The sequence below is a fragment of the Taeniopygia guttata genome, chromosome 17, assembly GCF_048771995.1.
Source record: "Taeniopygia guttata chromosome 17, bTaeGut7.mat, whole genome shotgun sequence".
Taxonomy (NCBI): domain Eukaryota; kingdom Metazoa; phylum Chordata; class Aves; order Passeriformes; family Estrildidae; genus Taeniopygia; species Taeniopygia guttata.
Genome location: NC_133042.1, coordinates 10475398 through 10503122, shown reverse-complemented (window position 1 = coordinate 10503122; position 27725 = coordinate 10475398). Strand labels below are relative to the sequence as shown.

The 27725-nt window shown below is 57.3% G+C and overlaps 4 protein-coding genes across 10 annotated transcripts in view; 2 read left to right on the top strand and 2 right to left on the bottom strand.

Moving 5' to 3' along the window:
* The window catches only part of SCAI (suppressor of cancer cell invasion), a 32397-nt gene extending 28183 nt beyond the window's left edge, over nt 1-4214 (bottom strand). For 2 of the 4 annotated variants that reach the window (XM_002188661.7, XM_072936548.1), the window contains exons 1-2: nt 4179-4214; nt 88-185 (exon numbers count right to left, since the gene is read on the bottom strand). In XM_002188661.7, coding sequence (XP_002188697.7) covers nt 88-185; nt 4179-4199 — 119 coding nt within the window. In that variant the 5' untranslated portion in view covers nt 4200-4214. Of the gene's footprint in view, nt 1-24; nt 186-606; nt 625-4178 lie in introns of those variants that run through there. The other 2 variants (XM_072936549.1, XM_072936550.1) reach the window with 2 other exon arrangements.
* A 5741-nt stretch (nt 4215-9955) lies between these two features.
* RPL35 (ribosomal protein L35) lies at nt 9956-11602 on the top strand. Its single transcript, NM_001245176.1, is given in 3 exon segments — nt 9956-9980; nt 10388-10883; nt 11389-11602. Coding segments are annotated over 2 exon segments (144 nt in total). The 5' UTR covers nt 9956-9977; the 3' UTR covers nt 10529-10883; nt 11389-11602.
* A 4854-nt stretch (nt 11603-16456) lies between these two features.
* On the bottom strand, nt 16457-24304 carry OLFML2A (olfactomedin like 2A). 2 transcript variants are annotated; one of them, XM_030286690.4, is made up of 8 exons: nt 23802-24304; nt 19890-20153; nt 19640-19747; nt 19346-19531; nt 18889-19150; nt 18561-18788; nt 18220-18405; nt 16457-17988 (listed from the first exon to the last, which is right to left on the bottom strand). In XM_030286690.4, exons 1-8 carry the CDS (start codon nt 23865-23867, stop codon nt 17387-17389), a joined length of 1902 nt encoding a protein of 633 aa, XP_030142550.4. In that variant the 5' UTR covers nt 23868-24304; the 3' UTR covers nt 16457-17386. The 2 variants fall into 2 exon arrangements, with proteins under 2 accessions (XP_030142550.4, XP_030142549.4); XM_030286689.4 differs by lacking the exon at nt 23802-24304 and having other exon boundaries at nt 19890-23785.
* Nucleotides 24305-24376: 72 nt separating this feature from the next.
* The window catches only part of NR6A1 (nuclear receptor subfamily 6 group A member 1), a 72448-nt gene continuing 69099 nt past the window's right edge, over nt 24377-27725 (top strand). The window contains exon 1 of one of the 3 annotated variants that reach the window (XM_030286507.4): nt 24377-24617. In XM_030286507.4, coding sequence (XP_030142367.1) covers nt 24551-24617 — 67 coding nt within the window. In that variant the 5' untranslated portion in view covers nt 24377-24550. The remainder of the gene's footprint in view (nt 24618-27725) is intronic. The other 2 variants (XM_072936492.1, XM_030286506.4) reach the window with 2 other exon arrangements.

The following is a 27725-nucleotide window of genomic DNA, read 5'->3' as shown; positions in this document are numbered from 1 at the left end:
TGAGATTGAAGCGAACAGTGAGACCTAAAAAACAGATGTCAGAAGCAGCCAGGAGGTGATCAGGAATTTCAGGAAGAGGGACAATACCCCAGGTCCTGTGTGCTCCACAGCAAGGGTGACCTAAATCCTGCAGCGAGCCCGTAGGTTCTGTGCTCCGCCGTGGCAGTCCAGGCACTCCAGAGCTGCTTCAGATACATTTGCAAAAATTGAGGAGCTTGCTTAAGTTGCAAAGTATGTTTCATACAATCTACATATCAGTCTTTTAATTTCATAGCAGCAAATTTTATTTTACATCACCCTTAAGTTATACTACCCAACAACCCCAACCACTGCCAACATAACCTGTGTCAGCCTTGGCACAGGCAAATAAAACCAACTAGGCTTTGGGTTGTTTTTTAAAACCAAGTACTTCTCACATGCAAGGAGTTGTTCACCAGACCTACTGTGAAGAGGCCATTTATGCAATCAGTAAAAGATACACAAGAAAATCCATAGCCTGCCAATGTGAAAGGTATTGGAAGGCTGGAAAAACACGTGAAGCTGGCTTTTCCAGCTGACAGAGGAGGAAAATAAAATTAGTTATCTCATGCACTGGTTCTGGCTTACCATGCTCTGAAGGGGGTGGTATGTGGTGCTGTACAAAGGAAGAGCTACTATCAGGAGCAGCTCGGGAGAGGAGGAGGTGCTCCTGCACTAAGGACTGTGTTGTAATGCAGCAGCAGTACAGACAGGAGGGAGAATTATTATTAGAACAGCAAGTGGGCACAGTAAGGGGAGGAATACAGCTCCTGACATGGCCCTTCCCTAAGGGACTGCTCAGCTCCAAATGAACAATGTAAATAAAAAATAACCAGGAGCACATCCACAACGGGGACCTCTCCTTCCCTGTGATACTAGAAGTTATCACATGGATCCCTGCTTGCCCGCAGACAGACAAGTTTTGACAGCTCAACTATACCAGGAATATCACCTACTTAATTTCTTGTTCTGTTTGATGCTGTTTGCTTTCTTTCATGCAAAAGAAACTGTTGGGCTGTTTTCCATGACAATTTTTCTTAAGTAACACATTAAAAAATGTTCTCCAGAGTCTGCAGAAGGAGACATTGAAACACTGGTAAAAAAGACTGTTAGAAAAAGTCAGAAAATGGTGGCTTCCAGCAGAACTTATTATTCTCTCAAAGACTTTGCCAGCTCCTCAGGCCATACAAGGCAGAAAACCCGCGCTCGCCAACCCCCACACTTGGTGTGCCAGGTTCTTCCCTACAAGCCCTCAGAACACACAATTCCAGGTTTGCTGAATGCAATACATTACTGGATTTTACAAATTCATCCCATTGCAGCACCCATGGTACCAAAGAGGATGGCAGTTAGCGCTGGAGCTGAAGGGCAGTGGGAGGAGGGATATGGGACAGGGATAGAGGTTTCAGCGCTGGCCAGTATTTTTAAAGTCAGATGTCACTTACATCACACACATCTCCACGTCCCTGTGGTTTGCTGTCTTTTGGCTAAGGTTTTCCAGGCTTAGCTGGAAGGGAAAGCAGTGCTGAAGTTAATGGCATGCACTCCCCACTGGCCCTGCCCTGGGATTCAGGCCTGCAAAGCAAGGCAGGCTTCGTGAGCCTGAGGGAATGCCATGGGGCAGGGAAACCAAGCTGACAGTGCAAGTCCAGCCTGGATGTGTCCCGTAAGTGCATTACCTCCTCTTAGATTTGCTAGATAGCCAGGATCTCTGTGAGCTGCCATTCAGCTGCCTGCTGGAAGGGATGGTCACAACTCGGAAACCTCACACACCCAAGGTGCAGCCACGGTGTAACCACAGGGCACAGGAGGATGTCAGGGGTCTGGAAGCTCATGTATCAGTGAGGACAGGTAGAATTAGGAGCAGTTTCCCGGATGCAGCACCCTGACCTCCTATCAGAACACTTGTATAACTCAACTGCCTTCTTTTAAGCCATCACTTCTTCTCAGTTATGGAATCTTGACTGGCTTTCAAATGTTTCCCACTCCCTGTTTAGAGGCACAAGTAGTAACCAAAAACCAAAAGCAAACACACTTTGTCCATCTATCTTGTTGATACAGGATTTTCCCCAAACAAAGATATTCCTAGAACTGCTCCGTACAGAAACCAGTGGTGGAAAACACCTTCCAGTCTATCAGGATTTTAAAGCTGTCAAACCTTGAGTCACAGACCAGCTCTCTTTCCACTTTTCATCCTGACACATCTCCCACAGCATCAGTGCCAAAAGGGGATGTGACACAAAGCCAGGCACCCAGCTGGTATCTATTCCTTATCTGCAAATTTAACACAGATAAAACTAACCTCCTGGAACCATCATGTCTCAAAACTCTGTCAAAAAACAGCCCATCTTACCTTTACCAAACAGGATGCCTACCTTGGCTCCCTATCTGCCTGTCCTTTTCTTCTGCAGACTGGCACACTCATGTCTCATGTTTTCTTTCAACGCTACACTGCACGTTTTGGGAAAACCATCTGTGTGTTTCCATGTGATCTGCTCAGAGTGCTAGTCCTGACAGAGCCTCAGACAACACAAAATGCATTAGAAACCAAATTCATTCCTCTTGCCAGAATACCTAACTCTCCATCAAGAGCCACTGCCCTGAAGTTCCCAAGACACCACTCAGTTCTGCCCAAGAAAAACTGAAATAAATAATTAGCAATTTCCCCAGACAGGCACTGAAAACCTCACAGCCTGCTGGAGTCAGGAATTCAGAGGGAATGGCAATGAGCAGTTATACATCAAACCATTTCTTTACAAAATGTAGGCGGGGGGGGGGGGGGGGGGGGGTGTAAGATTTCTTTATGATTCCAAGGATTTTAGTAAAATTTGGAGCAAATCACAGACATTCCTCACCCCAACCACTGTTCACCTCAGGGCACATCTGCACTGCAGTGGCTGCAGCTCTTCCAGACATATCCAACTCCTGTTCCAGCAGCTTGCTGGATGCTGCAGGAGGCATCTGGGAGCAGGCTGAGCCCACACCTGAGCTCCTGGCAAGGCTCAGAGAACAACCCGAGTTTGTGCCCCAGCTCTGCCCAGTGCTCTCTGGACATGCTCGTGGACTGCACAAGGAAAAGGACACAACCTGGACTTTGGGGACACCTTTGTCTGAATGCCACAATGATAAGCAACTTTAACTTAAGAAACAGAAACAAGTAGCTGTTGTATTTAACCGATAACATTGGTCAAATCATGTTCTCTCTGCCTGGATGTTTGTTTACTTCAAAGGCACTAAGGAGAAATTAATTACTGACTTAATATACAAATTACAGTGGCGCTGGCAAAATCACCTGCACATGCAACTATGTCTAGCAACTACCTCCTATTGGGAATTCTCCAAGAAACTGGTTTTCTTACTAAAGTACACATTTTTACAGCTCACCTGCAAAAATACTGCTACCTCTAAAGATTAGGGGTGAAGGATGTCACTTAAAAAAATAATAATAAGACACAAACCCCAGTGAGCCTGTGTATGAACACACCCACACGCCTGTGCACGAGCAGTCAGGGCCAGCAGTCCGTCCTGCAGGGACAGGGAGCCTGGTCCCACACTGACCTGGATTGATCCTTCCCTTTGCATCCCAATAAACCCAGCTCTCCCCAGCACAGGGAAAGCTGCCACTGCCCTGGGGCTCCTCATGTTCTGAGGGGCTGGCCAGATGCTTCCTACAGCACAACAACTTTCTTCTGTCTGTCCTTCCCTCTAATCGATGCACTAAACACATTACTTCAACTTCTTTTGAATTTTGTGAGAACTACTAACTAGATATCTTCAGGACCCTTCTCCCTAGAGCAACAAGTTACATCAGACAAGGGATTTAAAAGCTGCTTAGAGAAGAAGAAAAAAGAAGAAGCCTGATCATGCAATTGCATTCCTAAAAAAGGGAAAGGAGCGGGCAGGGGATAAATAAGACAACAAGATAAACCCACACACGCACATTCCCCAGCTGCAGCCAGTGGAAGTGGCAGAGAGCAGGCACTCACAGTTACACAAGAACTGTTATACAAGGTACACAAATTTTATAACTGCAAACTGAAAGTCCACTACTCTCACATGAATGCATAATTCCTTCCTCAGCACATCAGAAGATGAGAAGATCTGCAAACAGCCTCACAATAAGAGCACACAGTTAAGGGGACCTGCCACCTCTGCATTACCTGTGTCAGGAACAGCCTCATGACTTCCTGTAGGAAAATAGGCAACACTACAAATTCAGCTCCATTCTGAGTCCAATAAGTTGGAAAATACAACATGCAGTGTCAATCCCATTATTTTAACCTCAAGTGCTTCGTCTGTAGAATCAGGCTTTTCGTATGTTTCAGACGTATTTAAAAATCCTTTTATTGCTTAGAAGCACACCTGTCTGTATCCAGAACTGCAGTTTTGGCATCCTTTCTCTCGGAAAAATGCGGAGGTGCTCATTAACATCATGCCATGGAAACCGTGCAGTCCCTTCCTGCCTCCCACACGGAGCTCACGAAGCCACACCTCAGCAGCAGACTCCTCTGAATTCGCTCCGGGCCCACTCACTTTGAACACAAGAGACATGATCTCACCACGGGATGCACGTGGCCTTCCATCGCCTTCGGAACACAAAACTTTCGCTTCTCTTCTTTATGTTTCTGCCACTGACAATTTGTTCCACCTTTGTCTGTTCTGCGCCCTCTGTGATCCCTCTTTCACTGCAGTTCACGACCTTCTGTGTATAGGATGAACAAAGGGCACAGGCTAAAAATGTCATCACAGTTGGGCCTCTGCTCTTCTACTGACTTCACTGCTTTGCTATTAAAAATAGGCTCAAGCTCAAAGTCAGACCAAAGAAGAATTTCTGGGTCATCAGAGTCTAGGAATCTCCAGAAGATGGTGCAGAAGCAATGTGGAAGAGGACACAAGTGCTTCTTTTCATCCAAATTCTAATCATGAATCTGTCGTGGTGCCTGCATACCACCTACATGGTACTTAGCAGTCATTTGCTTTGTATGAAGGAGCAAGAGGAAAAAAAACCATCAGGCTGGCCCACTCTTGGCAGGGGTGGGAGGGTAGAAAGGAGACGGAAAAACACCATCAGCTGTGGCAGTGAGCTGTGTGTATTTACATTTCACAGGCTGAACTATTTAGTGGTTTATTTACACACAATGTTCTTGGAGCAGCTAAAATGCCAGTTGTGTTTTATCTCGATTTTGTGGCAATGCACATAAGCCACAGAATCATAGGAAGAGTCTGCAAATGAGAGCCGAACCTCCTACATCTGGAAAAGCACACGAGCCACTGTGAGAAAGGAGAGAGATTTTGGGAGCACAGGCACAACAAGGGCTGAAACGCATTAGTTACGACAAGACACCAAAATACAACCCAGGGACTCGAAAGCAACGACCCAGTCACAATGCAAGAGCTCGTGCTGCAGGGACTGCACATCCCAGGGTAACCCTCAGAGCCAAGCCAACCCACGGCACAGCACGGCACGGCACAGCAGCCTCGGGTCCCTCCGGCTGCCCCTCCATGTTAGAGCGAGGAGGGAATTGCAGTCAGCTCCATTTTATGCACATTTGATGGCAAGACGCCAACACAACTGTTGACTGAGCCAAATCTGGGCCCCCTTGAACTAAGCCATCACCTAAAGCAGGGTGGAAAAGCACATGCCTCTCTCCTTCCCAGCAGCCAAGTTCCTGAAAAGCATCCCAGTTACAAGAAAGATTTTTCTTTCTTTTCTCCGACTACAACTGATGTTTTAACTCTTTTATGTACACTCATTAATTTGAAATGAAACAGCTAACACGGAGCTGCATTGTACAGCAATGGGATGGAGAGGCTTCCTTCCAGCGAGCCAAATAATTTACTGGCTGGCCCAAACGGCAGCTGAGGCCAGCGCCCGATCTGGAGGGCGGCTATCGTCACACTCTGCAGCCTGCTCCCAGCCTCGGCCAAGGTGCCAATGGCTGCCTTCCAACTGGAACTGTGTTCCGACAAAAGGGAATGCAGGACAAGCTTGGGAAAGCTTCCTGATCCCTTCGGTTCACTTCTCCCCTCCAAACCAGTGTTTGGTGGGAGCTGCCAGCACACTTGGGAGTCGCATGGAGAGCATCGCCACTCTGGGAATTCACCTTCCTGAGCAGGTCCTGCTCCTGAGCCGGGCCTCTGCCTCGCAGCAGAGAAATCCCTCTGCTGACTTCTACTTTAATTATATTTTAAAAACTCAGCTCCTAGTCTGCGTTCCATTATATTAATAGCAATAATTAAAAATACTTCAAAAAAACAAGTCCTCTAAACCTGCAGCTCTATCCAGGCTTTCTGGCTTTGCACACGGAATTCCTTTCCTGACTGACATCCTCAGGGAACCAGATTGATGGTTACTCTGCTCCATCCCTGCTGCAGGGCTGTGCTGCGTTCTCTCAGCACATGTAAGCTGCAAGGTAATATTTGTGTTGGCAACTTCCTTACATACTTTACAGAACCAGACCTCCATTTGACCCTCAGTGCAGCTCCCACACACGACTTGGTCCACTCCTTTGAACTGTCTCCTCTTGCTGCAACACATGCTCCATACCATACCTCTCTTTCCAGCCTGTTTAAAAACTACACAGCTTGAACAGAGCTTTTGTGCTTCAACAGTGCACCTTAGCCATAAAAGCCAAGCCTGCAGAATGTTCTCATGCAGGAACACCAAACAAAATTATTATAAAATCTGCATGTACAGGTCTTGGTTGTCCTTCTCCCAAGATTGCTCCAATGGAAGCAATCATTTTTATGAAAAAATGAGAACTGAGTGAAGTTCTGTGTAAAAAGACATCAACATCCAGGTTTTATGGTCAGAGTCCAATAGCTGTACTGTGCTTTAGGGGACTAGTGGGGGTGTTGGGGGTTTCTGTTTAATATCAGCTCCATTGCAGCCCTTTAGACAGTAACACCACCTCAGAACAAACTTTCACACCAGAGACCTTCTTTCCTTACCCAAAGCAAACCAAGCAGAATAAAAGATAAGCCAACAAAGTAACGTGCCCAGACAATCCAATGAATTCTCATTATCCATCTGTGCCGCAGCACATCATCACCAACTCCATTTAACGCCAACAGAGCTAAAGCAGAATAAAAGTGATGCAAGAAGAGGGGAGATGCGAGTGGCACACGGCAGCGAGGCAGCTGCAGTGCAAGCAGGGGACTGTGCAGAGCATCATGTGACAGGAGCAGCAGCGCAGGAGAGCTGCAGCCCCCAGCTCCCACCTCCCCAAACCTGCGCCCTCCCTGCCAGGCCATCTGATCCCAGTGCAGAACCGGCTCGGCTTAGAAGCTTCTCGATGTTCTGAATCGTTACACTCCGTTTTTATTACTTCCCTCCACAAAATAAAACGGGCACACAGAAATGATTAACAATGAGCTTCATGTTCCTCCCCTTGGAATGCACTCTCAGCATCTTTATCACTTGTAGATCGACTTTCTCAAAAGAGCACAGAAGGCAGTATCATTCTTACACATAGAGCAAAGCCCAACTAGACATTGTTGTGATAAAATATTCCCTGTTTGTAAGGGACATGGATTGCCAACTGAATTTTGATAGTGTAGTGTAGTACATATCAAGACAAAACAATGATCACATTCTCCTTTGTAGCACAACATTCCCTTTCTCCATATAGCTTGAATGGTTTTTGTATTTCCTGCAGTAAAGGACCTGGCCATCACATCTGTGACTGTCTGTATTGCTCTGGCTGCCCAGGATGACTGGAGAATAATGCTCTCTGCTTCTGGTGAAGTGACTCACTCTTTCTTTCATTTAACATAAATCGTGGTCCAATTTATCCCAATATCTTGAATGAGACTGTATTAATCTGATTTGAAAATGAAGCCTATTCTTTCTACACACACGATCCCCAGGAGGGCACCACGCTCCCGAAGTGCTTCCTCCACCGTGGCAGGGACAGCACAACCACCGCACCACGGGGTCAGGCGGGGTGAGGAGACCCCAGGCAGGAACTGCACCTGCAGATCCCACAGCAAGACCCATACCAGGATGATTTTCTACAATTTGCAAAGACTGCTACCACCACAGCAGTCCCGCTGCCCACAGGAGCAGAAGAAAGCACATGCATTCGGAGAGACTCACTCACATTTTAGTCTTCATTTGGTCCCACAGCGCTGCTTGGCATTAGCTTGGACAAGATGCCATAAATTATAGGTTGCATCTGGATAGCTCGTGCAAAATCCAGATTTTTTTTTTATATTAAGGGGACCTTTTGCAGCCTGGAGGACTAGAAGTGCTTGGCCCAGACAGAGCTAAAGCGTAGAAGCTTGGAGTCTGGTTATTAAATGACAGACCTGCAACTCAGACATTGATGAAAACAGGTCTTATTCTGTGGTGGGAGATTAGATCTAGAGCTGAAAACCTGCAGCCTTGATCTTACATGTTTAAACAGGTTATGGACATTTTTATAAGGCAAGAAATTTGAGGAGATGACACAATATAAAACCACCCATCTTCTATCCCCAAGGGCATCTCATGTCACCTACTGCCCAAGCCACCTCTCTGTACACAAACAAATAAAAATTGGTGACAAGGGAACTGCTGAGATGGAAGTTTAAAATCAGAAAAACCCAAGATGATTCCATCGAACCGACAGCTTGGCTATCCAGCACTGCACAGACTGCTGCCGTAAAATCCTGCAACGTTCCATCCCAGCGGGCTGGTCCGCCGATGCCGAACGGCGCTGGCTGTCAGCGGCGTGCCCAGCACCGGCAGCCTCGCCCGCCGCGGGCGGGAGGAGCGCGAGGAACGGAGAAGTTAACGGGGGATGGCTCGGGTGATCATCGCCGCGACGCTGCCAGCCCAGGCCTAAGCGTCAGACGTGTCACATCGCGTTCCTCCTCTCCGTTACCAGCAAAGACAGCGGTGAGCACGGCGCCGTGCCGCCGCCGGGCCTCGGCGGCTCCCGCCCCCGCCGCCCGTCACCGCGGCACCGGGCACGGACCCGCCGCGGCACCGGGCACGGACCCGCCGCGGCGCCGGGGGATGCTCCGCGCAGCCCCGCCCGCACCTGCCGCCTTACCTGGGCTCCCGCGCACGGCGGGGCTCTTCCGCCGGGCCCAGAGCTCTGAGGGGGGAGACCGCGGTGAGGGGCGCGCCGCCGCCGGGCCTGCCCCGAGGCGCCCGCAGCCGCTGCCCCCGCTGCCGCCCGCCCCCGCCGCCGCCCCGCCCGCGCCCGCCCGCGCCGCCGCTCCGCCCCCCGCACCTGGAGGCCGGGCCGGAGCGGGGCAGGCGCCGCCGGACGGTCCCGCTCACCGCCCGTACCCGCCGCTCCCGACCACGGTGCCGGTCCGGGCGCGGCCGCAGCGCCGCCGAGGTTCGGGGAGCGCGGCTGCCGCCTCGCGCCGGTCCGCGCCGGTCCGCCCCGCCCCCGCGCGCTCCTATTGGCCGCGCGCCCGGGCTAACGGCGAGACGGCGTTCTGATTGGCTGCTCCGGACGTCAATCGAGAGGCCCCGCCCCCCGCGCTCTCCGGTGAGGCGCGGCGGCTGCTTGGATACGGCGGCGGCGGCGCCGCGGGGAGCGGGACCGGCCCGTCTGTCTGTCCGTCTGTCCGTCCCGCGCGGCCGCCTGTGCGCACAGCCCTGGCCCTGCCCCTGCCCCTGCTCCGCCCTGCCGCGGCGGCCGCTCCCGCCACGCCCGCCATCACGTCCCCATCACTGCCGGTGTAAGAGTGCCGCACCTCGGCCAGCGTGAGAACACCGGCTGCGATCTGACCGGGCGCCGACGGCCGGGGGACAGCGGGGGCGGCAGCCGCAGCAGCGAGCGGCTCCCGCGGGGCTGCAGCCCCAGAGCCCGGGGCCGGCCGTGCCTCCCGCCCCGCCTGTCAGCGCCCGGCCGGGACCACCGGGGCTCCTCCCCCCGCCTGCGCGCCTTGGTACGGTCCGGCCGCGGCACCGCCCCCGTCCCTGCGCCGCTTCCGCCTTTCCGCCGCGCGCCGCCGCCATGGTGAGTGAGCCGGGCCGGGCCGGGCTCGGGAATCCGCCGGCATCCATCCCGCGGGAACGGCGCCGTGTCCACTGGGACCCGCCGGCATCCCGCGGGAACGGCACCGGGACCCGCCGGCATCCATCCCGCGGGAACGGCGCCGTGTCCACTGGGACCCGCCGGCATCCCGCGGGAACGGCGCCGGGACCCGCCGGCATCCATCCCGCGGGAACGGCACCGTGTCCACTGGGACCCGCCGGCATCCCGCGGGAACGGCGCCGGGATCCGCCGGCAGTCGGGACCGGGAGTCCCGGCAGGCCGCCCACATCCCGCGGGCCCGGGGCCCGCACGGGGCGGCGCGGGGCTGAGGGAGGGCGGTGCGGGCCCGGGGGAGCGGGCGCGGGCACTGACGGCGGGTCCGCCCGCAGGCCAAGATCAAGGCCCGGGACCTGCGCGGGAAGAAGAAGGAGGAGCTGCTGAAGCAGCTGGAGGATCTCAAGGTGGAGCTGTCGCAGCTGCGCGTGGCCAAAGTGACCGGCGGGGCCGCCTCCAAGCTGTCCAAGATGTGAGTGGGGCCGGGGCGGCGGGCAGGGCCCTGAGAGCCGCTCCCCAGGCTGCGCTGGGTGTGTGCTCCGGAAAACGCCTGGAAACCGGCGTGGAAGGGCGCACACCCGGTGGGCCCGAGGCCGGTGTGTCTGGGCTCAGAGGCGCTGGCCGGGCGCTGCCGGTGGTCGCTGCGGTGTGGCTCGGTGTAAGGGGAGCACACAGGGCTCTGGAGCCCGGGTGCGATCATGGAGCTGCTCCTGCGGGCTGTCCTCTCATCTCTCTCTGTCCCCATGCAGCCGTGTGGTGCGCAAATCCATTGCCAGAGTCCTGACTGTCATCAACCAGACCCAGAAGGAGAACTTGAGGAAGTTCTACAAGGTAAGGACAGACATTCTCCATAAGTGGCCTTTACATTCTTGCCGTTCACAGTTACAAAGTTTGTGGGAAGGATTGTTACTCAAAAGCTTTAAAACTTGAAAACCTATAATTTATGTTCAGTGTAAAGTTCTCTGGTCACAGTTGCTTTTTAAATATTAGTGCAAGAATTCTGCAGGCATCCTTTCTCACAGGTGACCAAGAAATTCTTCAGTTCAATAAGGCTCTGTAATTTTTAGACTATCACTTCCTGGAGTTTGAATTAGATCATATTGGCTGGGGGAAAAAAGATCTTTTCAAGAGGTGCTGGATAACGGGGGCTTGTATGATCAGGCCTTACTTAACCCTGAGTCAGAGCTGCTGCAGAAGTTACAATCCACTGGTGTTTCCAGCGGAGAGGAATCTCCTGAACGTCCAGGCTGTAGTGGTGGTCCCAAGGAAAAGAGGCTGGGATGGGCTGGTGCTGTGGCGGGAGCTCAGCTCAGCTGCTGTGTGTCTTTGCAAACAGGGCAAGAAGTACAAGCCCCTGGACCTGCGGCCCAAGAAGACTCGGGCCATGCGGCGCAGGCTCAACAAGCACGAGGAGAACCTGAAGACCAAGAAGCAGCAGCGAAAGGAACGTTTGTACCCAGCCAGGAAATTCGCCATCAAGGCATAGCCCCGAGCGAGCTGCAGCTCCGGGCTGGGGTCTGGGCACGGCTCATTAAAGGGAGTTTGGTTTGGAAGTGTCTCTGGTGGTTTCTTTGGTGGTGGTGGGTGAAGAGGCCATAAAGGAGTCATCAGCCTAATGGAGGGAAATGGGAGGATTCACAGAAAGTGTTTAAACTGCAGCTGCTAATGAAAATACAGACCTGGCAGTTTTATTTTCCTCTGAGGAACAGGCGTGGATGGGTACAGATCTTTGAGGCTGGTTCATCCAAACGTGTAAGAAGTATTTAACCTGAGATTGATGCAGAATTGGAAGCTTTTCACAAGTGCTGGTAGTCAGTCAATACCACTATTTATCACAGTTCAAAATTTTATCTCATGCCAGTGTTTAAGGGTTAATAGAAATATATTAATTATCTGAGGGATTTTGCAGGACATCATGGAAACTTGTCAGCACTTGGTTCAGATCTCTGGGCAGCTCGTAGCTAAGGAGAACCCCCTTGGGGGGGATAGTGTCAGACCTGATGTTCTCTTTGTGAGCTCAGGGTATGAAAAAGCTCTGAATTCCCATGGCCTCACAATTGCACGCTTCTTTATACCTGCAAAGCACAGCACGGGTTAAATGGTTTGTCTTGGTCCCCCGTGGAGTACTTTGGGACTCAGAGAGGGAATTGCAATTCCAAAAGCCTTTTTTGGTCCTGATTTTGAGGAAGAGTTCCACAGGGCTGCTGGAGCGTGAGGGCTGCAGCACTCATGGTTTGTGTTAGTGCAGCCAATGCATTCGAACATAAAAAATTCCCTATCCATTAGGGAGTTCCTAGATTGGATCCAGATTCTGTTTAGGAAAAATATCTTAATTCTACTCCCTCATTAAGGATTTGTAAGCCTCAAGCTAGTTTTATCCAGAGGCCTGACCACGTGTGGTGCCGGGAGTTTCCCCTACATGGTGGCACTGCGAGGGGTGGCTGCTGTGATGTCACCTGGGCTGTGCCGTGGCTTTGTTTGGAGCCGGGACGTGTCTGGCAGCGAGAGCAGCGGGGCTGGCACAGCGCTGGGCCGGGGAGCAGCTCCTCGGCTGGGCTGGGCTGGGCTCTGCTCCCGGGCGGGCAGGCAGGGTCACGGCTGTGTCTCCGTGTCCTGCTGCGGCCGACAGAGCTGCTTGCTTCCCCAGGAGCAGGAGCACCCTGTGAGGATCCCAGATCCACAGTTCCCGTCCCAGGAGCCGGATGGCAGAGGGAGACGGGACAGGGCTGAGCCCCTGTGCTGGGAATGGGGCAGGCGGCTGCTGGCAGATCGTGCCAGGCTGCGCTCTGGCTTCTCTTTGGAGGGCTGTGTGTCCCCTGGTGGCTCTGCCAGCGCTCCTGACAACACAGCAAAGCAAACACGGCCTGAACTGCACTGCAGAGACTGGTGACAGTGTCAGGGTGTGCTCCAGGTGTCACCTTCCACCCCAGCCATGGAGCAGTTGCACTGCCAAGAGAGGATCTGCTGTCTCAAGGATCCAATCAGTATGGATCACTGGCATGCCGATCAGTAACGAGAGGGTGGTGAGCACAAAAACAAGAGAAAACCCTAACTGGGCAGGCACTGAACATCCAGGAGCCATCCCCATGCTGCAGTGGGAGGCAGTCCTGGAAAACAGCTCAGAATTCAGTTTGTGCACAGGCCACAGCAGCCATTTGAGGAGGTGAACATGTTTCTGGCACTGCACTAAATCCTGGGGCTAAATTACTCCATCCACCCATAGCTGTGTGACAAAACCAACCAGTCTGGTCCTTCCATCAGAACTGCCCTGTCACAGGAGACATGCTGCAGACAAGCAGCCCTTTAAGTGACCAGGAACAACAGACTGATTGAGAGGACAGAGGTGAAGTGATGAGCTTCCTTCAGGACACAGGTGGAGAACATTCTTGTTCTTGCTGTGAGAGCAAAGCAGAGCCTGTCGTGGCTGGGGTCTCCAGTGGTCTGTGCTGGTTCTCTGTGTACCAGCCAGCCCCAGAGGGTGCCCATGCTGCCCCAGCTCCCTGGCAGAAGCCCCTGCTGTCAGGGCTGAGTGAACACTCTCCAGCCTTGCTGGTCCCCAGGGCGAGGGAGGCCAGTGGCAGGAGCCCCCAGCTAAGGGCCACCCACTCCCCAGAGCATCCCCGCGTTGCAGTGCCTCTGTGGGACCACACAGCATGGCCCCTGTGCCCCTGCAGGCTGTGTGGCTCCTGTCCCCCTCGGGCCTGGCTGTGGGGTCGGTCTGGGGCCGTGCTGCAGCACTGACCCCACACAGCTGCCCAACGCCAGCCCTGGGTTTAGCACTGGTGTTTGCAGAGCGTCAGAGCCTCGCAAACTCAAACTGTTTATTTGCTCCTTGTAACTGAAATGTCCCTCAGCACTGGGGAGGTTTCCTGGGAAAAGACGTTCCTCAACAAATAAATAATTTCCCGGGCGGGGATGAGGACGGAGGAGCAGCTGCTGGCTGGCTGCAGGGCATGGCCCGGGGCTGGTGCTGCCGCAGAGGGAGCCCTGGCCCTGTGCCCTGGAACACATCCAACAGGACCAGATGTTTCTGCCCAGCACAGCGGGACCGGCCCGGAGCGGATGGTGTCAGTGGGAGCTGGCAGCATCCACTCCCGGACCCAGTTCTGCATCTAGGGCAGGGCCTGGGGGCTGGGGAGGAGGGGCTGCAGAGGGGCAGACAGAGGCAGATGTGAGCCGTATAATCACAGAGTCTTTTAGGATGGAAAAGACCCTCAAGATTGAGTCCAACTATAAACCAAATATTGCTGAGGAAAGCCCAGGACCCACCTCCCTTGGCTGGTGTTTGCTGTGATGGACACAATCCCCAGCTCTCCTAACACTCCTGTCACTGCTCCTGGCACCTTCCTCCTTCAGGATGGTCCTTGGCCGCTGCCCTGAGCGCTACCCCAGGGCTGTCCCTGGTTTGTGCACACAGTGTGGGCAGTGGGACATGGAGGGACATGCTGACTGCTTTGTGGGGCAGGGAGCTTGGCAGCAACCACGTGGGCATGCCCCTGTTCCCTCGGCTGTGCCGTGCCCAGCACAGGCACGCTGGAAGAGCCGGCCCTGCGCGGCTGCGTGCGAGCAGCGCGTCTGGTGCATCTGGTGACCACCAGCCCCAGGCTGTGAGGCCTGGCAGGAGAATGCCGCGTCCCGCTGGCCTCACAGATGGCCTGGGTCTGCCCAGGGCAGCCGCCCGCGCCGGCCCTGAATGCCCGTTTTGTTGGCCGGTCTGGGGGAGGACTTGCCCCACGCTGCCCTGGTCCTGCTGTGCCATGAATACGGGCAGTGTCTGCACCCGGCACAGCGCCGCAGGGCTCGGCTCCGCCGGCCGGGGGCTGCCGGGCCAAGGTGGGCCTGGGGCTCCCGGGACTGGGGCTGCTGCCTGCGGGGGCTCCTGGCTCCCAGCCAGCCTGGCTGGGCATCCGCAGGGAGATGGAGAAAGGCCCTGTGTCAGCCTGAGCAGAGCCCAGCCATGAGAGCCCCCGGCTCCCTGCCGTGCCGTGCCGTGCCGTGCCGTGGGTACTGCCAGAGAAGGGGTATCTGCAGGTGCACCCAGCCGGCCCCGGGGCTGCCATGGCATGGCCGGGGTGCTGTGGAGCTGGTGGTGTAAGCCTGGGAAAGATTTCTGTTTCCACTGGTGAGTGAGTCAGCGGCGGCACCGCCAAGGCCTGTGGTCCCCTCCCTTCCCTCCGGCCACCGCCACCGCCCACCACCCGCTGCCCTGCCCTTTCCCACAGCTGCTCGGGGTCGTCAGCCTTGGCACCTGTGTCTCCATATCACACCACGTCCCTGCACCTCCCTGCAGCTCCCGGAGACTGACCAGAGGCTCCGGTGGCACCAGTGTTCTCCCACCAAACATGTCCCAGCATGGGCAGCATGAGGGCTGTGGCATGGCACTGAGCCTTCTGCTCACCAGGGGTGACCTGGCGGCTACTGGCATGGCTGGGCACCATGTCCCCAGCAGAGCCCTCTGCCAAGGCCCTGCTCCTGGAGCCTGGCAGTGCCCAGAGAGCTGAGCTGCAGGGGATCCAGGTGGAGGCAGCTCCTGGGGCGGAACAAGGACTGAGGTTTGGGTGCACCCTCAGTGAGTGCCACGGGCAGGCTCTGGCCAGGGTGTCACCTGCCCACTGTACATCCTGCCCACCCAAAGACTGGCCACCCCTGGCTCACCTCAGCCCCGAGACAGCTCGGCAGGGCCGGCACCAAGGGGAGAGCAGGATGCCAGCCTGGGCAGCGGGGCCAGGAAGAGGCAAAACCACCACAAACAAACCAGCCCGGCCAGCAACTGAGACAGGGGCGGGGGGATCAGGGCTCACTGCCCGGCTACACCGAGGACAGGAGGAGATTTTGGGAGCAAGGGCTGTGGCACGAGAGCCCCCTGCCCAGATGGCCTCAGCTGCCCTTCCCCAGGCGCCACATCGCTGTCACGGGGGCTTTGAGCACCACAGCCCCCCAACATCCCTGTCTCAAGCTTCATTTGCTGCTTGCTGCTGAACTGAGAGATTTTAATCTTTTAATCACGTTATGAGCCGAGGTGGTGCCGGCCACGCACAGGAGGAATGTCTGGAAGTCAGCAGCGCCTGTCGCAGCGGGAGCCCATCCTGCCCCCCCAACATATCCCCACTGTGTCCTGCTCGGAGTCCCCGTCCTCCCCAGCCTGGCTTGTCCTGCACCTGAACTGGGACCGGAGACCAGGACCAGCCTTCGGGGACCCGTGCCAGAACAGGGATCAGCTCACAAAGGGCTGCTGGGACTGAAACTCCCCACCACAGCCAAAAGGACCCAACACAATGCAGTGCTCTGACCATGTGGGTTTCTTCCTCCCTTCCCATGTTTTCTGACCGAGGGGTGTCCGTAGCCCAGCCCAGCACAGCGCGGAGCCACAGCAGCCCCTGCAGAAGAACAACAAAGCCCTGGAATTAGAGATGTGCTGGGAGTTTACTTTACCACAAAAAAATGTCAGAAATCCGTATTGTTTGTACAGGGATTTGCTGGGGATCGCTAGATAAAAGCCTGGCAGGGACCTAGTCGGGGGGGAAAAGTCGGCTGGCTCCTTTCTGGTGGCGAGGACCCACGGCCAAGCGAGCAGGCAGTGCAGGGCCAGCGTGGGGGCTCGGGGCAGAGGCGGACACGGGCAGGGGCAGGGGCAGGGGCTGCAGCAGGGGCAGGGGCAGGGCTGAGGGCAGAGCTGAGGGCAGGGCTGAGGGCAGGGGTGCGGGTGGCAGGTGTGCGGGTGGCTGTGCGAGCAGGGCACACCAGGCACGCTCCTCCACGCCTGCTGCCGAAGGGGACTTGCACGGCTCCAGTGAATGCATTTAAATAACAAACTCATGGTCAGCAAAAGCAAAGGCATCTTAACCACACTTCCTAAAATAGCGACTGGCACCTGTTCCTGGTGCCTGGCAGTGAGGGGGCCCCGGCCCACGGGGCTGTGCCGGCACTGGCACGGCTGCAGGGATGGCACACGCGGTCCCGGCGGGCCAGGGCAGCGCGGGAGGCGCTCTGTGTGCTGCTGCAGGGCAGGCGGTGCCAGCAGAGCAGGGGGATGCGAGTGGGCTCCTCTCTGTGTCCCAGGGAAGGCGATGCTGGCCCAGCTGCCATGGCCCCGGGGCCACGTTGTCACAGGGGAGTCTGCTGGGGGCTGCTCTCATGTGCTCTCCCTGCCCTGCAGCACAGTGGGCACGGTGCAGGCAGTGGCCATAGCAGATGGGGAAGGTTTTGGGGTGGAAGCCGGGCTCTTGCCACAGCCCTGGCTGGAGCTGGGGTGCCAGGGCCAGGCTGCGTCAGGGTGCCCCAGCCAGGCACGGCGCAGGGTGGGCACAGGAGTGCAGCGGGACCCGCCCGGGCACTCAGACCACGAAGCGGAGCCCGTACGTCATCTGATGGCCATTGTCCCAGGCATAGAGCACCTTCTCCTTGGGGTTGTAGTCAACCTGCGTGGTGAAGGAGTAGTGGTTGAGGAAGGGCAGCCGGAGCTCTGCCTCTGTGTCTGTGTGCGTGTCGAAGGCATAGGAGATCTGCCCTTCCTTCTGGCTGTAGGTGTCCACAGCGTAGAGGATGCCACAGATGATGAAGCAGTTCCCGTACGTGTTGCGTTTCAGCCCCGTCTTCCAGGTGGTTTCCTTGCGCACCGAGAGGTCCACGGGGTCAAGTCTGCTGAGGACGATCACCTCCTGCTGGGAGTAGTCATAGTCCACCGAGGGGTAGATGACCCAAAGCCCGCTCTCATCCACAGCGAAGTCGATGTCCGAGTGGCCCCTCCACTTCCAGGGCGTCGTGTCCTCGTACACCACGTCGTGGAGCTGCGCCCAGCCTGCCACGTACCGCTCCTTCAGGTCATACTTGATGATGTTCTTGGTGAAGGCACGGTTGTAGTAGAAGGCTCCTTTGTACACCACGTGCCCGGTGCCAATCCAGTTGTAGGGAAGCTTATAGAGGTTGCTCCAGCGGCCTGTGAGTGGGTGGGAGAGGTGTTGAGACCCTCCACAGCACAGGGGTCCCATGCACGATGGCCAGAGCATGTTGGCAGCAGCAGGGGACTTGTGTCACCCTTGCTGCCCTCTGGACGCTCCCCTCAGCTGCCCACCACCCCAGGGCCCAGCACAGCTGGTGTCACACAGCACTGGACACCCACCTAGGAGGAGCCAGGACCCCTGTGCCCACTCAGCCGCTTGCCCCTCACCCTGCTTGAAGTTGTCGAGGCTCCTGAACTCCACCAGGCTGTTCCCATAGTAGTAGTTGGTGATGTAGATGCGGTCATCCTTGGCTGCCGGGTCCTTCATCCAGGCCCCCTCATTGCGCCCGTAGCTGTGGTGCTCCGTGGGGGGCTCCACAGACTCGAGAGTGCCTTCGCACTCCGCCTCCTTCCCTGGGTGCCAGAGGGAGGAAGAGGAGGGTTTATCCCTGCCCCAGGCAGCTGACTCCTGCAGCTCCTTCCCTGTGGCAGATTCCTGCCGGTTTAGCTCGGCAGGGCCACTGGGAACGCAGGGCTGGGTCCCTGTGCCAGCCACCCCACTCACCCACCTCTGTGCGGTGTTTCGGGGTCCCCGGTGCGGTCGGTGCCCTGCCCGGGGCCGGGGGGGCTGCGGGCGGTGCTGTGGGGGGCCGGGGCGGTGCTGGGCACAGCCGTGGTGCTGGGCACGGTGCTCTCTGTCCGTGCAACAGCTTGGGCTGGGGTGCCCTCAGCTGAGGGGGGCAGGGGGCCCCTGTCCTCCTGCTGCTCTGAGGCGGCTGCCCCTCTCACAGGGCCCTCTGTGGGGGCACGAGCTGGGGTTACTGTGTTTGTCGGGGCAGGCCCTGGCCCCCGCCTCGGTGAGAGGTGCCCCCATCCCCGCCCTGCCCCCAGACTCACCACGGGCACCAGCCGGACCCTCCGCCGCTCCCGCCTGCCCGACCTTGTAGTAGGTGATGCCTCGGACCACAGTCTGCTGCTGCGCCGGGGGCTTGGGCTTGGCCGTGGGCTGGGACCCTGCCCTGGCCTTGGTGTTCTCCTTCTTGGGCTTTTCGGGCTTCAGCGGCTTCTCCTTGGGCGCTCGGGGCCCTGCCCTGTCCCCCAGAGCCTTGCGGGTGCTGGGGTACCGTCCTGCCTCCTTCTCTCGGCCACCTGTAGTGTCCTGGGGGGCACAGCCTGGTCAGACCCCCTTCCCTCCCGTGCCCTACTCCTCCCTGCCACCACCGTGCCAGGCAGTGGGCACCAGCCCAGGGGTTACCCCAAGGATCATCCACAAGCCTGGGGGAGCTTGGCCCTGCTGGCACCACCCATGGTGCCTGCATGGGGCTGGCTACAGGGTACCTGTGCCTTGGGGTACCTGTGCCTTGCTCTCGGGGACGGCAGCCGCGTCCTTCTGCAGCAGCTGGTAGCCCAGGTTGGAGATCTCCTTCTTGATGCTGATCATGATGTCAGAGTAGTTCTCGTAGCGTTTCATCTGGTCGGTGAGGTGCTGGACACTCTCCTTCATGAAGTCATTCTCCCTGCTCAGGTTGGTCTTGATGGTCTGCAGGAGAGGGGAGGAGAGGCTGGAGCCCCGTTCAGGAGCTGACAGACAGCCCTGAGCTGTGCAGCAGGGAGCACTGCGGGCATGGGGCTGCTGGAGCTCACCCACCTCCTCCAGCGTGTTCATCTGCGCCGCCACCTTGCTGATGTAGGAGTGCACCTTCATCAGGTCCATGCTGTACAGCGTTCCCTCCAGCAGGTCCACCATGGCCTGCAGCTGCAGAGGGGACGCAGGGATGGGGCCTGGGGTAAGGGCCAGGGCACAGGGCACGGGGCAGGGGGCACAGGGCACGGGGCAGGGGCACGGCGGCGCAGCGTGGGGACGGGTCTGGCCCCCAGCCCCACCACGCCACAGATACCTTGAAGAGCTCAGGGGCCTGTTTCTTCAGCTTCTCCATCTTCCACTCATTCTCACAGGGGTTGAGTGAGGAGGGGGGCGCGGTGCAGGAGCACTTGCAGTCAGCCCCCGAGCTCACCGTCTCCACGGTGTAGAAATCCTCCACGCGCGCGCTGCCGCTCCTGACGCGGCTGCAGGCGTCCTTGCTGAGCGGCCGCAGGATGCACTTGCAGCGGCAGTCGGAGCCCTCGGAGGTCATCCGGACCTGGTCCACGTCACCCAGAGCCTGCGGGACCCGTGATGAGCCCGGTGCCCCAGCCGGGTGTCCCACAGGGCCTCGCCAACCCCAGCAGACCATCACAGCCAGCTGCCCCACTGCTGCTTGCCCAGGGATCTCCCACTGCCCTGGGGCTCGTGGCTGTGCCCCAAAGAGACTGAGGCACTGCCTAGTCCCGAGTACCCCAAAGAGAGTGAGGCACTCTCTAGTCCCGAGCACCCAAAGAGAGTGAGGCACTCTCTAGTCCCGAGCACCCTGTCCCACCACTCTGCAGCCAGGCTGACAGTGACAAAGCCCAGGGAGCTGCTCATCCCTGCAGTGTCTTGTGGCCCAGGTACTTCAGTCTCATTTCTGTGGCTGCTTCCCAGCCTCCAGCAAGACCTCAGTGAGCAGGGATGGTGGCAAGAAGACCCAGCAGCGCCTCTGTGCCCCCACGGCATGGCTCCAAGCCCACACAGGGCTCGTTGTTTGTGGTGACATGCTCACCTCGGGGTGAGCTCGGCCCCTCAGCCTGCTGCGATGGCCCGAGGCACAGGCTCAAGGACTGCCTTGTTTCCACACATGGCCCTGATTCACGCTGCAGAGCCCAGGGTGCTTTTCGGCCGGTTTAGCTCATTTCTCCCGTTGTGCTCAGGGACAGGGGAGCTGAGTCCCTCCCACCCCCTGCCACCAGCTGTGCACCTGCGGAGCACCCCTGGGCTGGCAGGAGCATGGCCGGGCTCTGGGTGCCCCACGGGTGGGATGTGCTGCTCCCAGCGCCCGGGAGGGTGGGAGAGAGCGAGAGGCAGTGCGGTGACCCCGGAGGAGAGGGCTCTGCCCACAGGGACTCTGACTCATCCTGGGAACAGAACGGTGGCAGGGCTGGGAAACGAGTTGAGCTCTGGCTCCCGGTCCTCCCCAGACCACAGCGGAGCGCAGAGCGGCGTGGGAAAGGGCAGAGGCCCACGGGGCCCGTGTCCTGCACCAGGCAGCACCCACGGCTGCACAGGGACCCTCCTGCCTGCGCCGCTGTGGCACCAGGGCAGCGGCGCTCCCCGAGCTGGGCACGGACCCCCAGCTCCCCACAGCCCACACGGGCCAGGGGCCTCCTCCCCTTTCTGAAGGGCTGCAGAACTTCACACAGTTTGCATTTCAAAAACCCCTCTTTCGTTCAAAGGGAAACCTGGTCCCGCTGGCTGCAGGGAAACACCAGGAAGCCAAAGGGCTGTAAATTGAGCAGAATCTAATCAAGCTCTCAGCAGGGAGCGGGGCAGGGACCCCCTCCCCAAACACCACCTCGCCAGGCTCGCACGTCCCGGGGCCCCTGACCTCCCCCAGGGCCAGGCCGGCACTTGTGCAAACAGGCAGGAGGATTCCCAGCCCGGCCCGGAGCTGGCTGTCCTGCCGCGGGCAGCGTCCCCCCGTGTGGGAATCCACGAGACATCCTACCCGCTGAGCCCCACTTCAGTTCCCAGCTGGGGTCCCCCGCTCCTGCCCGAACCAGCCTGGCGAAGAGCACCGGCCAGCGGTGAGGGTGCCACTGATGTGGCGCAGCCTGACCCCGACACACACGGGGACCCCACCAGCTCCTGCAGGGCAGGGCCGCAGCTGCCTGGGCTGGAAGCTCGTTCCTGGGGTTGTGGGTGACCCTGCGCTGTGCTGGGCTGAGCAGGCGGCTGCCCAGAGCAGCGAACCCACCGGAGCAGCCGTGACCCTGCACATCGTGGAGGTGCCCGGCGCACATCGCCTCTCCCACGGCATGAAGGGCCGGCCCCTTCCCAGGACCCGGCCACGGCCGTCCCGCGTGGGCAAACGCGCTGCGGGTGTCTCCGCACCGTGCCCGGGCTGCCGCCCACCTTCTCGTGGGGCCGTAACTCTAAACATCGCCGTGCCATCTGCCAGCTTCCCTAAACAGGAACTGCATGTTCTATTTATACAGAAAAGCCCATAAGCAAGGAAGTATTAAAAACCAGGCTCCCACGCGAGGAGACTCCGTGGGTCGCCCACCGCGGTACCTTGGCTGGGTGCCTCTGTCAGCCCGGGCCTGGCTGTGCCCGGCTCTGCCAGGGACAGCCTGCACCAGGGCACGCACAGCCCCTCTCCCCAACAGTGCACAGGCGGCTGGGCACGCGAGGGCAGAAGGCAGCCCGTGCTGCTCTGCCTTCTCCAGGTGGGAATCTGTGAGCTCCCCGAGAAACCTGCGTCAGGGGCTGATGCAGCTCTGCAGGGGCTCCGGTGATTCTTCCCCTGCGTCCCCCACTCGCTGCAGACCCCAGCCCAGGGTGCTGGCAGGTGGCTGCTGCCTCTCCTCCTGAGCAGGTCCCAGCTCCCCAGGGGCTGCACACCCATGGCTGGTGTGGGAGAGCGTCCCTGCACTTTGCTGAGGGTTTCCTCACTGAAAGTTTTATGAGCTGGGTAATTTTCCCAGTTTCCGGGACTGCTTGCAAGAGCATCCATGTGAGCACAGAGTTTGTGACATTATTTGGAGAAAGCGGGACCTTTGACAATGACCCTTGGCCAGCTTTTAAGCTGTCCCTCGGCTGCTGCCAGAAGACTCGTCTTGGAGGAAAACACGCTGTGTTGATAAGCTGCCGCACCACACGCCTCTGGCACAGCTGCTGGAAGGCATGTCCCCGTCACGGGAGGGAAACCATGTCACCCTCCTCTTCCTCCTCCTCCCAGGCTTGGCACAAAGTGCCAAACACGTCCTGCAGCTGAGGCAGAACGGTGCTGGCAGGGCTGGGCCGTGGCTGACGGCAGCCAGGCCCCGGGCGCTGGCACTGGCACTGCTTGGGCGTCCCGTGCTGGTCACAGGGACACAGCTATGCCAAGCGCTTGTGTGGCACATGCATGCCCACCGATGGGATCTCACCCAACGGCAAGCGTGGAGGAAACACCTCTGAGCACAGCAGGCAGCACCTGCGGGGAGGGAGACGGCACCGCGTGGATCGCTGAGTTCTGCCAGCATCAGCCCTGGCACCCCGCCGGGAAGCCGAGCAACAGGGCATTCCAGGCGCTGGGTATCTGTTCCAAGCTAAGTGCTGCCCGACAACAGCTGTGTTAGTGTCGTTTCCCACCAAATGTCTTGGAAAATCCTGTCTTTTTAACATTTGGTGATCCTAGCAGTAGCTGCTCCCACCACCGTTCCTCTGGGCTGGGTCCCGGTGTCCCTGCTCTGGCCCCGCTACGGCCACTGACCCCGTGGGAGACGTGTTCCAGCTGGAAGCGAGGGCTCCTGGATGCAGGGGGAGGCTGGCTCCCCCCGCTGCCCGGTCCCGCTCCCGCTGCTCATCCCCGCGGGGAAGGCTTGTCTGGGCTGCTCTCTCTGGCACGGAGTCGCTCGTTGCAGCGCCCATCACCGCAGCGCCGGGGCTTGGGCACCTTCCAAGCGCTCGAACGCGCCCACAGCCCGGGTCTGTCCCTGCGCCAGCCCCGCCGCGACGGCAGCGGCGGCACCCGAACCGCGGCCCTTCCCGGGACCCCCGCCCGCCGCCGGTGTCGGGCCGCGCCCCCGCCGCTCCGCCCGGGCACAGAGAGCAGCGACCGCCGGGACACCGCAGCGACCGGGCTGCCCCTGCCCGCTCCCGACCACCGCCGTGATCGCTCGGGGCCGCGATCGCGATCCCGGTCCCGATCCCCGTCGGTGCCAACGCCGGTGCCGGTCCGGCCCGTCCTTACCGTGGCGGCGCCGCGCACCGCGGCCAGCGCCGGGAGCAGGAGCGCGGGGAGCAGCAGCGCCCGCATGGCGAGAGCGGCGGTGACCGCCCGCACCGAGCGCCCGCTCCGCCCGGCCCGTCCCGTCCCGGCGGCGGGGAGGAGCCGCCCGTCCCGTCCGCCGGCCCGCCCCGCCCCGTCCCGGCGGCGGCACCGGCCCCAGCAGCGGCGCGGGGGCGGCGCGTTCCCCCCGGGCGGAGCGGCCGTGCCCGCCTGGGGCTCCCGCTGCCCGGGGCTGCCCGGTGCCCCTTGCCGGGGCGAGCCGATCCCGTACTCTGAGATGCGGTGTCCCCGCCGGGGCTGCGCGGCTTCCCCGGGCAGTGCCCCGTGCCCGGTTTCGCCCCCCTCGCAGCGCCGCGCTCCCGGTGCCCGCGTGCCCCCTCCCGGTGCGCGGCGCCGCGGGCAGCGCTCGGGGCCCGGCCCCGGCTGCCCCCTGGCGCCCCGCCGCTCCCGGCGCTCCGGCCCGGGGCAGCGGGGCGGGGCGGGCCGGGGCGGGCCGGGGGCGCGGCCGTCGGGCCGGGCGCGGCGCCCCGCGGGCGGCGCTCGGACTACGGCTCCCGTGGTGCCCCGGGGGGGCGGGGCGCGGCCGGCCCGGCCGAGCGCGGCGCGGCCCTGGCTGTCAGCAGCGCCCGAGCGGCCATGGGGCAGCGCGGCCGCCGGGGCCGCTGAGACCGCCGAGCCCCGGCCCGGCCCGGCGCGGCCCCGGCGCCGCCATGGAGCTGGAGCCGCCCGCGGAGCTGCCGGAGCCCCGCGCCGCCAGCAAGGGGCCGCCCCGCAGCGGTGAGTGCAGCTCTGCGAGGGGTGCGGGCGGGCCGGGGGCGCGGCGCCGGCGGTACCGGCGGCTCCGCCCGCCCGGTGCGGCCCCGCAACTTTCCGCGGCCGCGGGGCGCAACAAAGGGGCCGCTGCTCGCCCTGCCCCGCCGCCCCGGGCCGGGCACCGGGAGCCGCTCGGGGTCGGGGTGCGCGGGGGTCGCCGCCCGCAGCGGGTCCCTCGGACGGGCGGCGTGTCCCGCGAGTCGAGCTCGCCTGGCAGGAATCGCCTTTTCCCGGGCGGCCCCGGCGGTCCGCGGGGTGCGCGGGGCCGCTGCCGGGTCTGTCCGGGCGCTCCGGGGCTGCCCCGCGGTGCCGGGACCGGCCGTGCCCCGCGGCTGCTCCCGGTGCCCCGCGGGTGTCTTGGCTCAGCCCCTGTGAGCCGGTCCCTGCCCGGGGTTTATGGGCACCATTTGGGACTCTTTTACACTTCCCGTATGCAGATGCCGCATCTGCACTTGAATGTCCCTGCCAATTTTTATGGTTTACAATTGCATTTTACCATCTTGAGGTACTCGGGTTCTCTACAAAGGGTTTGCTCAGACAAAAGAGGCTTTTTATCAGGCAGCATCCTCGGTTTTCGAGATACAGGCGGTGCCAAAAGATAGGCAGTGTGGGAGCTGCAGAAATGGGCATTTCTGTACCTGCCCTGATGTTGTAATGCTCAGTTGTCCCTGGAAGCTCTTTATTCCTTCTCACTTGATTAGATGTCCAATTGGATGAAAGACACTTAATACTCTTAGATACTTTAATAACACTCTAATAGCACTCTTAATGCTTTAATATAGCCTTAATACTTTCTGAACTTTCTGATTTAATTTGTGAAGTGTCTGTTGCTTTAGTGTCCCTAAGAGTGCAGCAGTATTAATGCTTTGTCCGCATTTGCTGTTTTTCCCACAGATGCGGGATTTTGAGGGAAATCTCTTTTGATTAATCAGATTAGCTTTAAGAGTTTCTTGCGTAGCTGTTTCTTGTGACAGATGTACCTGTGGCTGTGGTTAGTCTTTTGAATGAGTGATGTAACAACCTTTTACTACTTTGCCTTCAAAAATGTGAAATACTGTTGCGGTGTTGAGACATTGCCTGACCTTCAGTCTTTCTAAAGCCTCTGGGGGAGGAGCAGGAAAGATTGGGTTGTTAATTCATGGTTTTATAAAATACCTGCAAATGATAATGGCAAATGAAGCCTCTGAATGTTTTGTTTTCTTAAGAAAGATTCATAGTACTTTTGATACCTTGAGAAACAGCAGCTTAACAAAACCAGTGAAAATTGTGTGAGGACAGAGGCATAAAAGTCAGACTGTATTCTTGGTGTTAAAATGTTAATGATAAAATCATTAATGAACTTAAGCTGTGCACGTGGCTTCTGTGTTAACCCGGAGTAACTGCTGCAAGTTTATTGGCGCCTTCAGCGAGAGAAGCCTCAGGATAACTTTGAAATGCAGAGGTGTAGTTTTATTTCAGCAGTTACAAGCAATTGCAGCCTCATTATTTGAGGGGACACTTGACGTTCTTAGAATATAAGATGATGGTTTTCCCTTGCCAATTTGAGTACTTCCTCTTTCATGTAAGAAACGTATTTTGTCATTGAGCAAATCAATAGCAACTCATAAAACCAGGGGTTTTTTTGTTTTTTTTTTTTTAAGGCAGTTTCATTAATGCATTAATTTTTCCTGCAGTAGTAGCAATTATTTCTCAACAGGGTCCTATTTAAGATCAGTCTTGCTATAGCTTCAGTTGGCATCTTTTTCCTCAGTGAGTGAGACACGGTGGCTTTTACATAGTTTTAATTATTTTATGTCTTAGCTAAAGTAGGGACACAACAGATTAGCTTGAATTAAGGTAGCTTTGGACACTTTGTTGTGTACTGTGGTCTTGGATTTATCAGGAAACTAAACAGAAAACTTGAATTTTGTGTTCCCGTAAACGATCAGAGTTTCAGATGGGCAGATTACTGATCTGGATAAACTTCATACCAGAGAAAAGAGGAAAGTTGTCAGAGCACAAAGAATGTAAGGTTTTCAAAGAAAAATCCCTTTGCCTGCATCCCTTCCCTTTTCCACAGCATTCCCAAACTTTACTGGCGCACACTGACATTTTTAGTGGTTCTTTATGCTTGGTTGCTTTGCATCTGATGAGATAAGCCTTTGCTTAACAAAGACTATTTCATTGATATAGTTGGGTCTTAGTTTACTTGCTATAAACATTTCTTTGAAGATTTAGGAAGAAAAACAAATGGAGTTGTCGAATGGCAACGCTGCTGAAGTCAAATGTCTCTGAATAAACAAGAAGCTACAGTGTTATTCCAGCTCAGTGTTGGCTTGTTGAATGTGGATGTTTCTTGCTTTTGTAAATAATAATAGTTCAGAATCCTATGCTTTATTTTCTCAGTTTAGTGATGAGAAATGAAAGACTTGTAATTTAGGAACAACTTAACTCCTTTGTTTGATTTGATGGTAAAGATGGAAAAATACCTCTTGGTATAAAGTTGGAATTTGGTATTGATGGCTTCTGTAGATCATTAATCAGGAAAATGGGTTTATGCATGCCTTTTTGTGCTGAGCCCAGGACTAGTGCTGTATGTTGAGCAGCTGCAGTGTGTGATGTGACACTGCAACAACTGGATTTTTTTCCCTGCTTTGCTATAAAACAATATAAAGATACTGAATTATATAAAATGAGGGAACTTTCCCATCTGGGAGGTTAATTCTTGGGAAGCAATAGCTATCTTTCTGTCCTGCCTCTGGCAAGTCCTTTGTGGTATTTCTTTTTTCTGGTGGGGAAAATGTGCCAGTGGTTTATTGAATTACTGTTCAACTCCTATGTGGTAGAGCTTTGAACAGATGCATTTACACCAGCATTCTGTGAGAATGGGAGCACAGTTTATCCTGTTGATAAACTGCCTATTTAAATAAAGCCTTCAGCAGTGTAATCTGGTAATTCTAATTAAGTCATTTACATAGGGAATTGGCCCAGGGTTTCATCAGATGGCTGCTGGGGAGCTGAAATGCATTCTTTCCCTCCAGCTGTATTAAACCAGCCTTTTGATCCTGTCCTTTTTTTAGCCTTTAAGCCAAA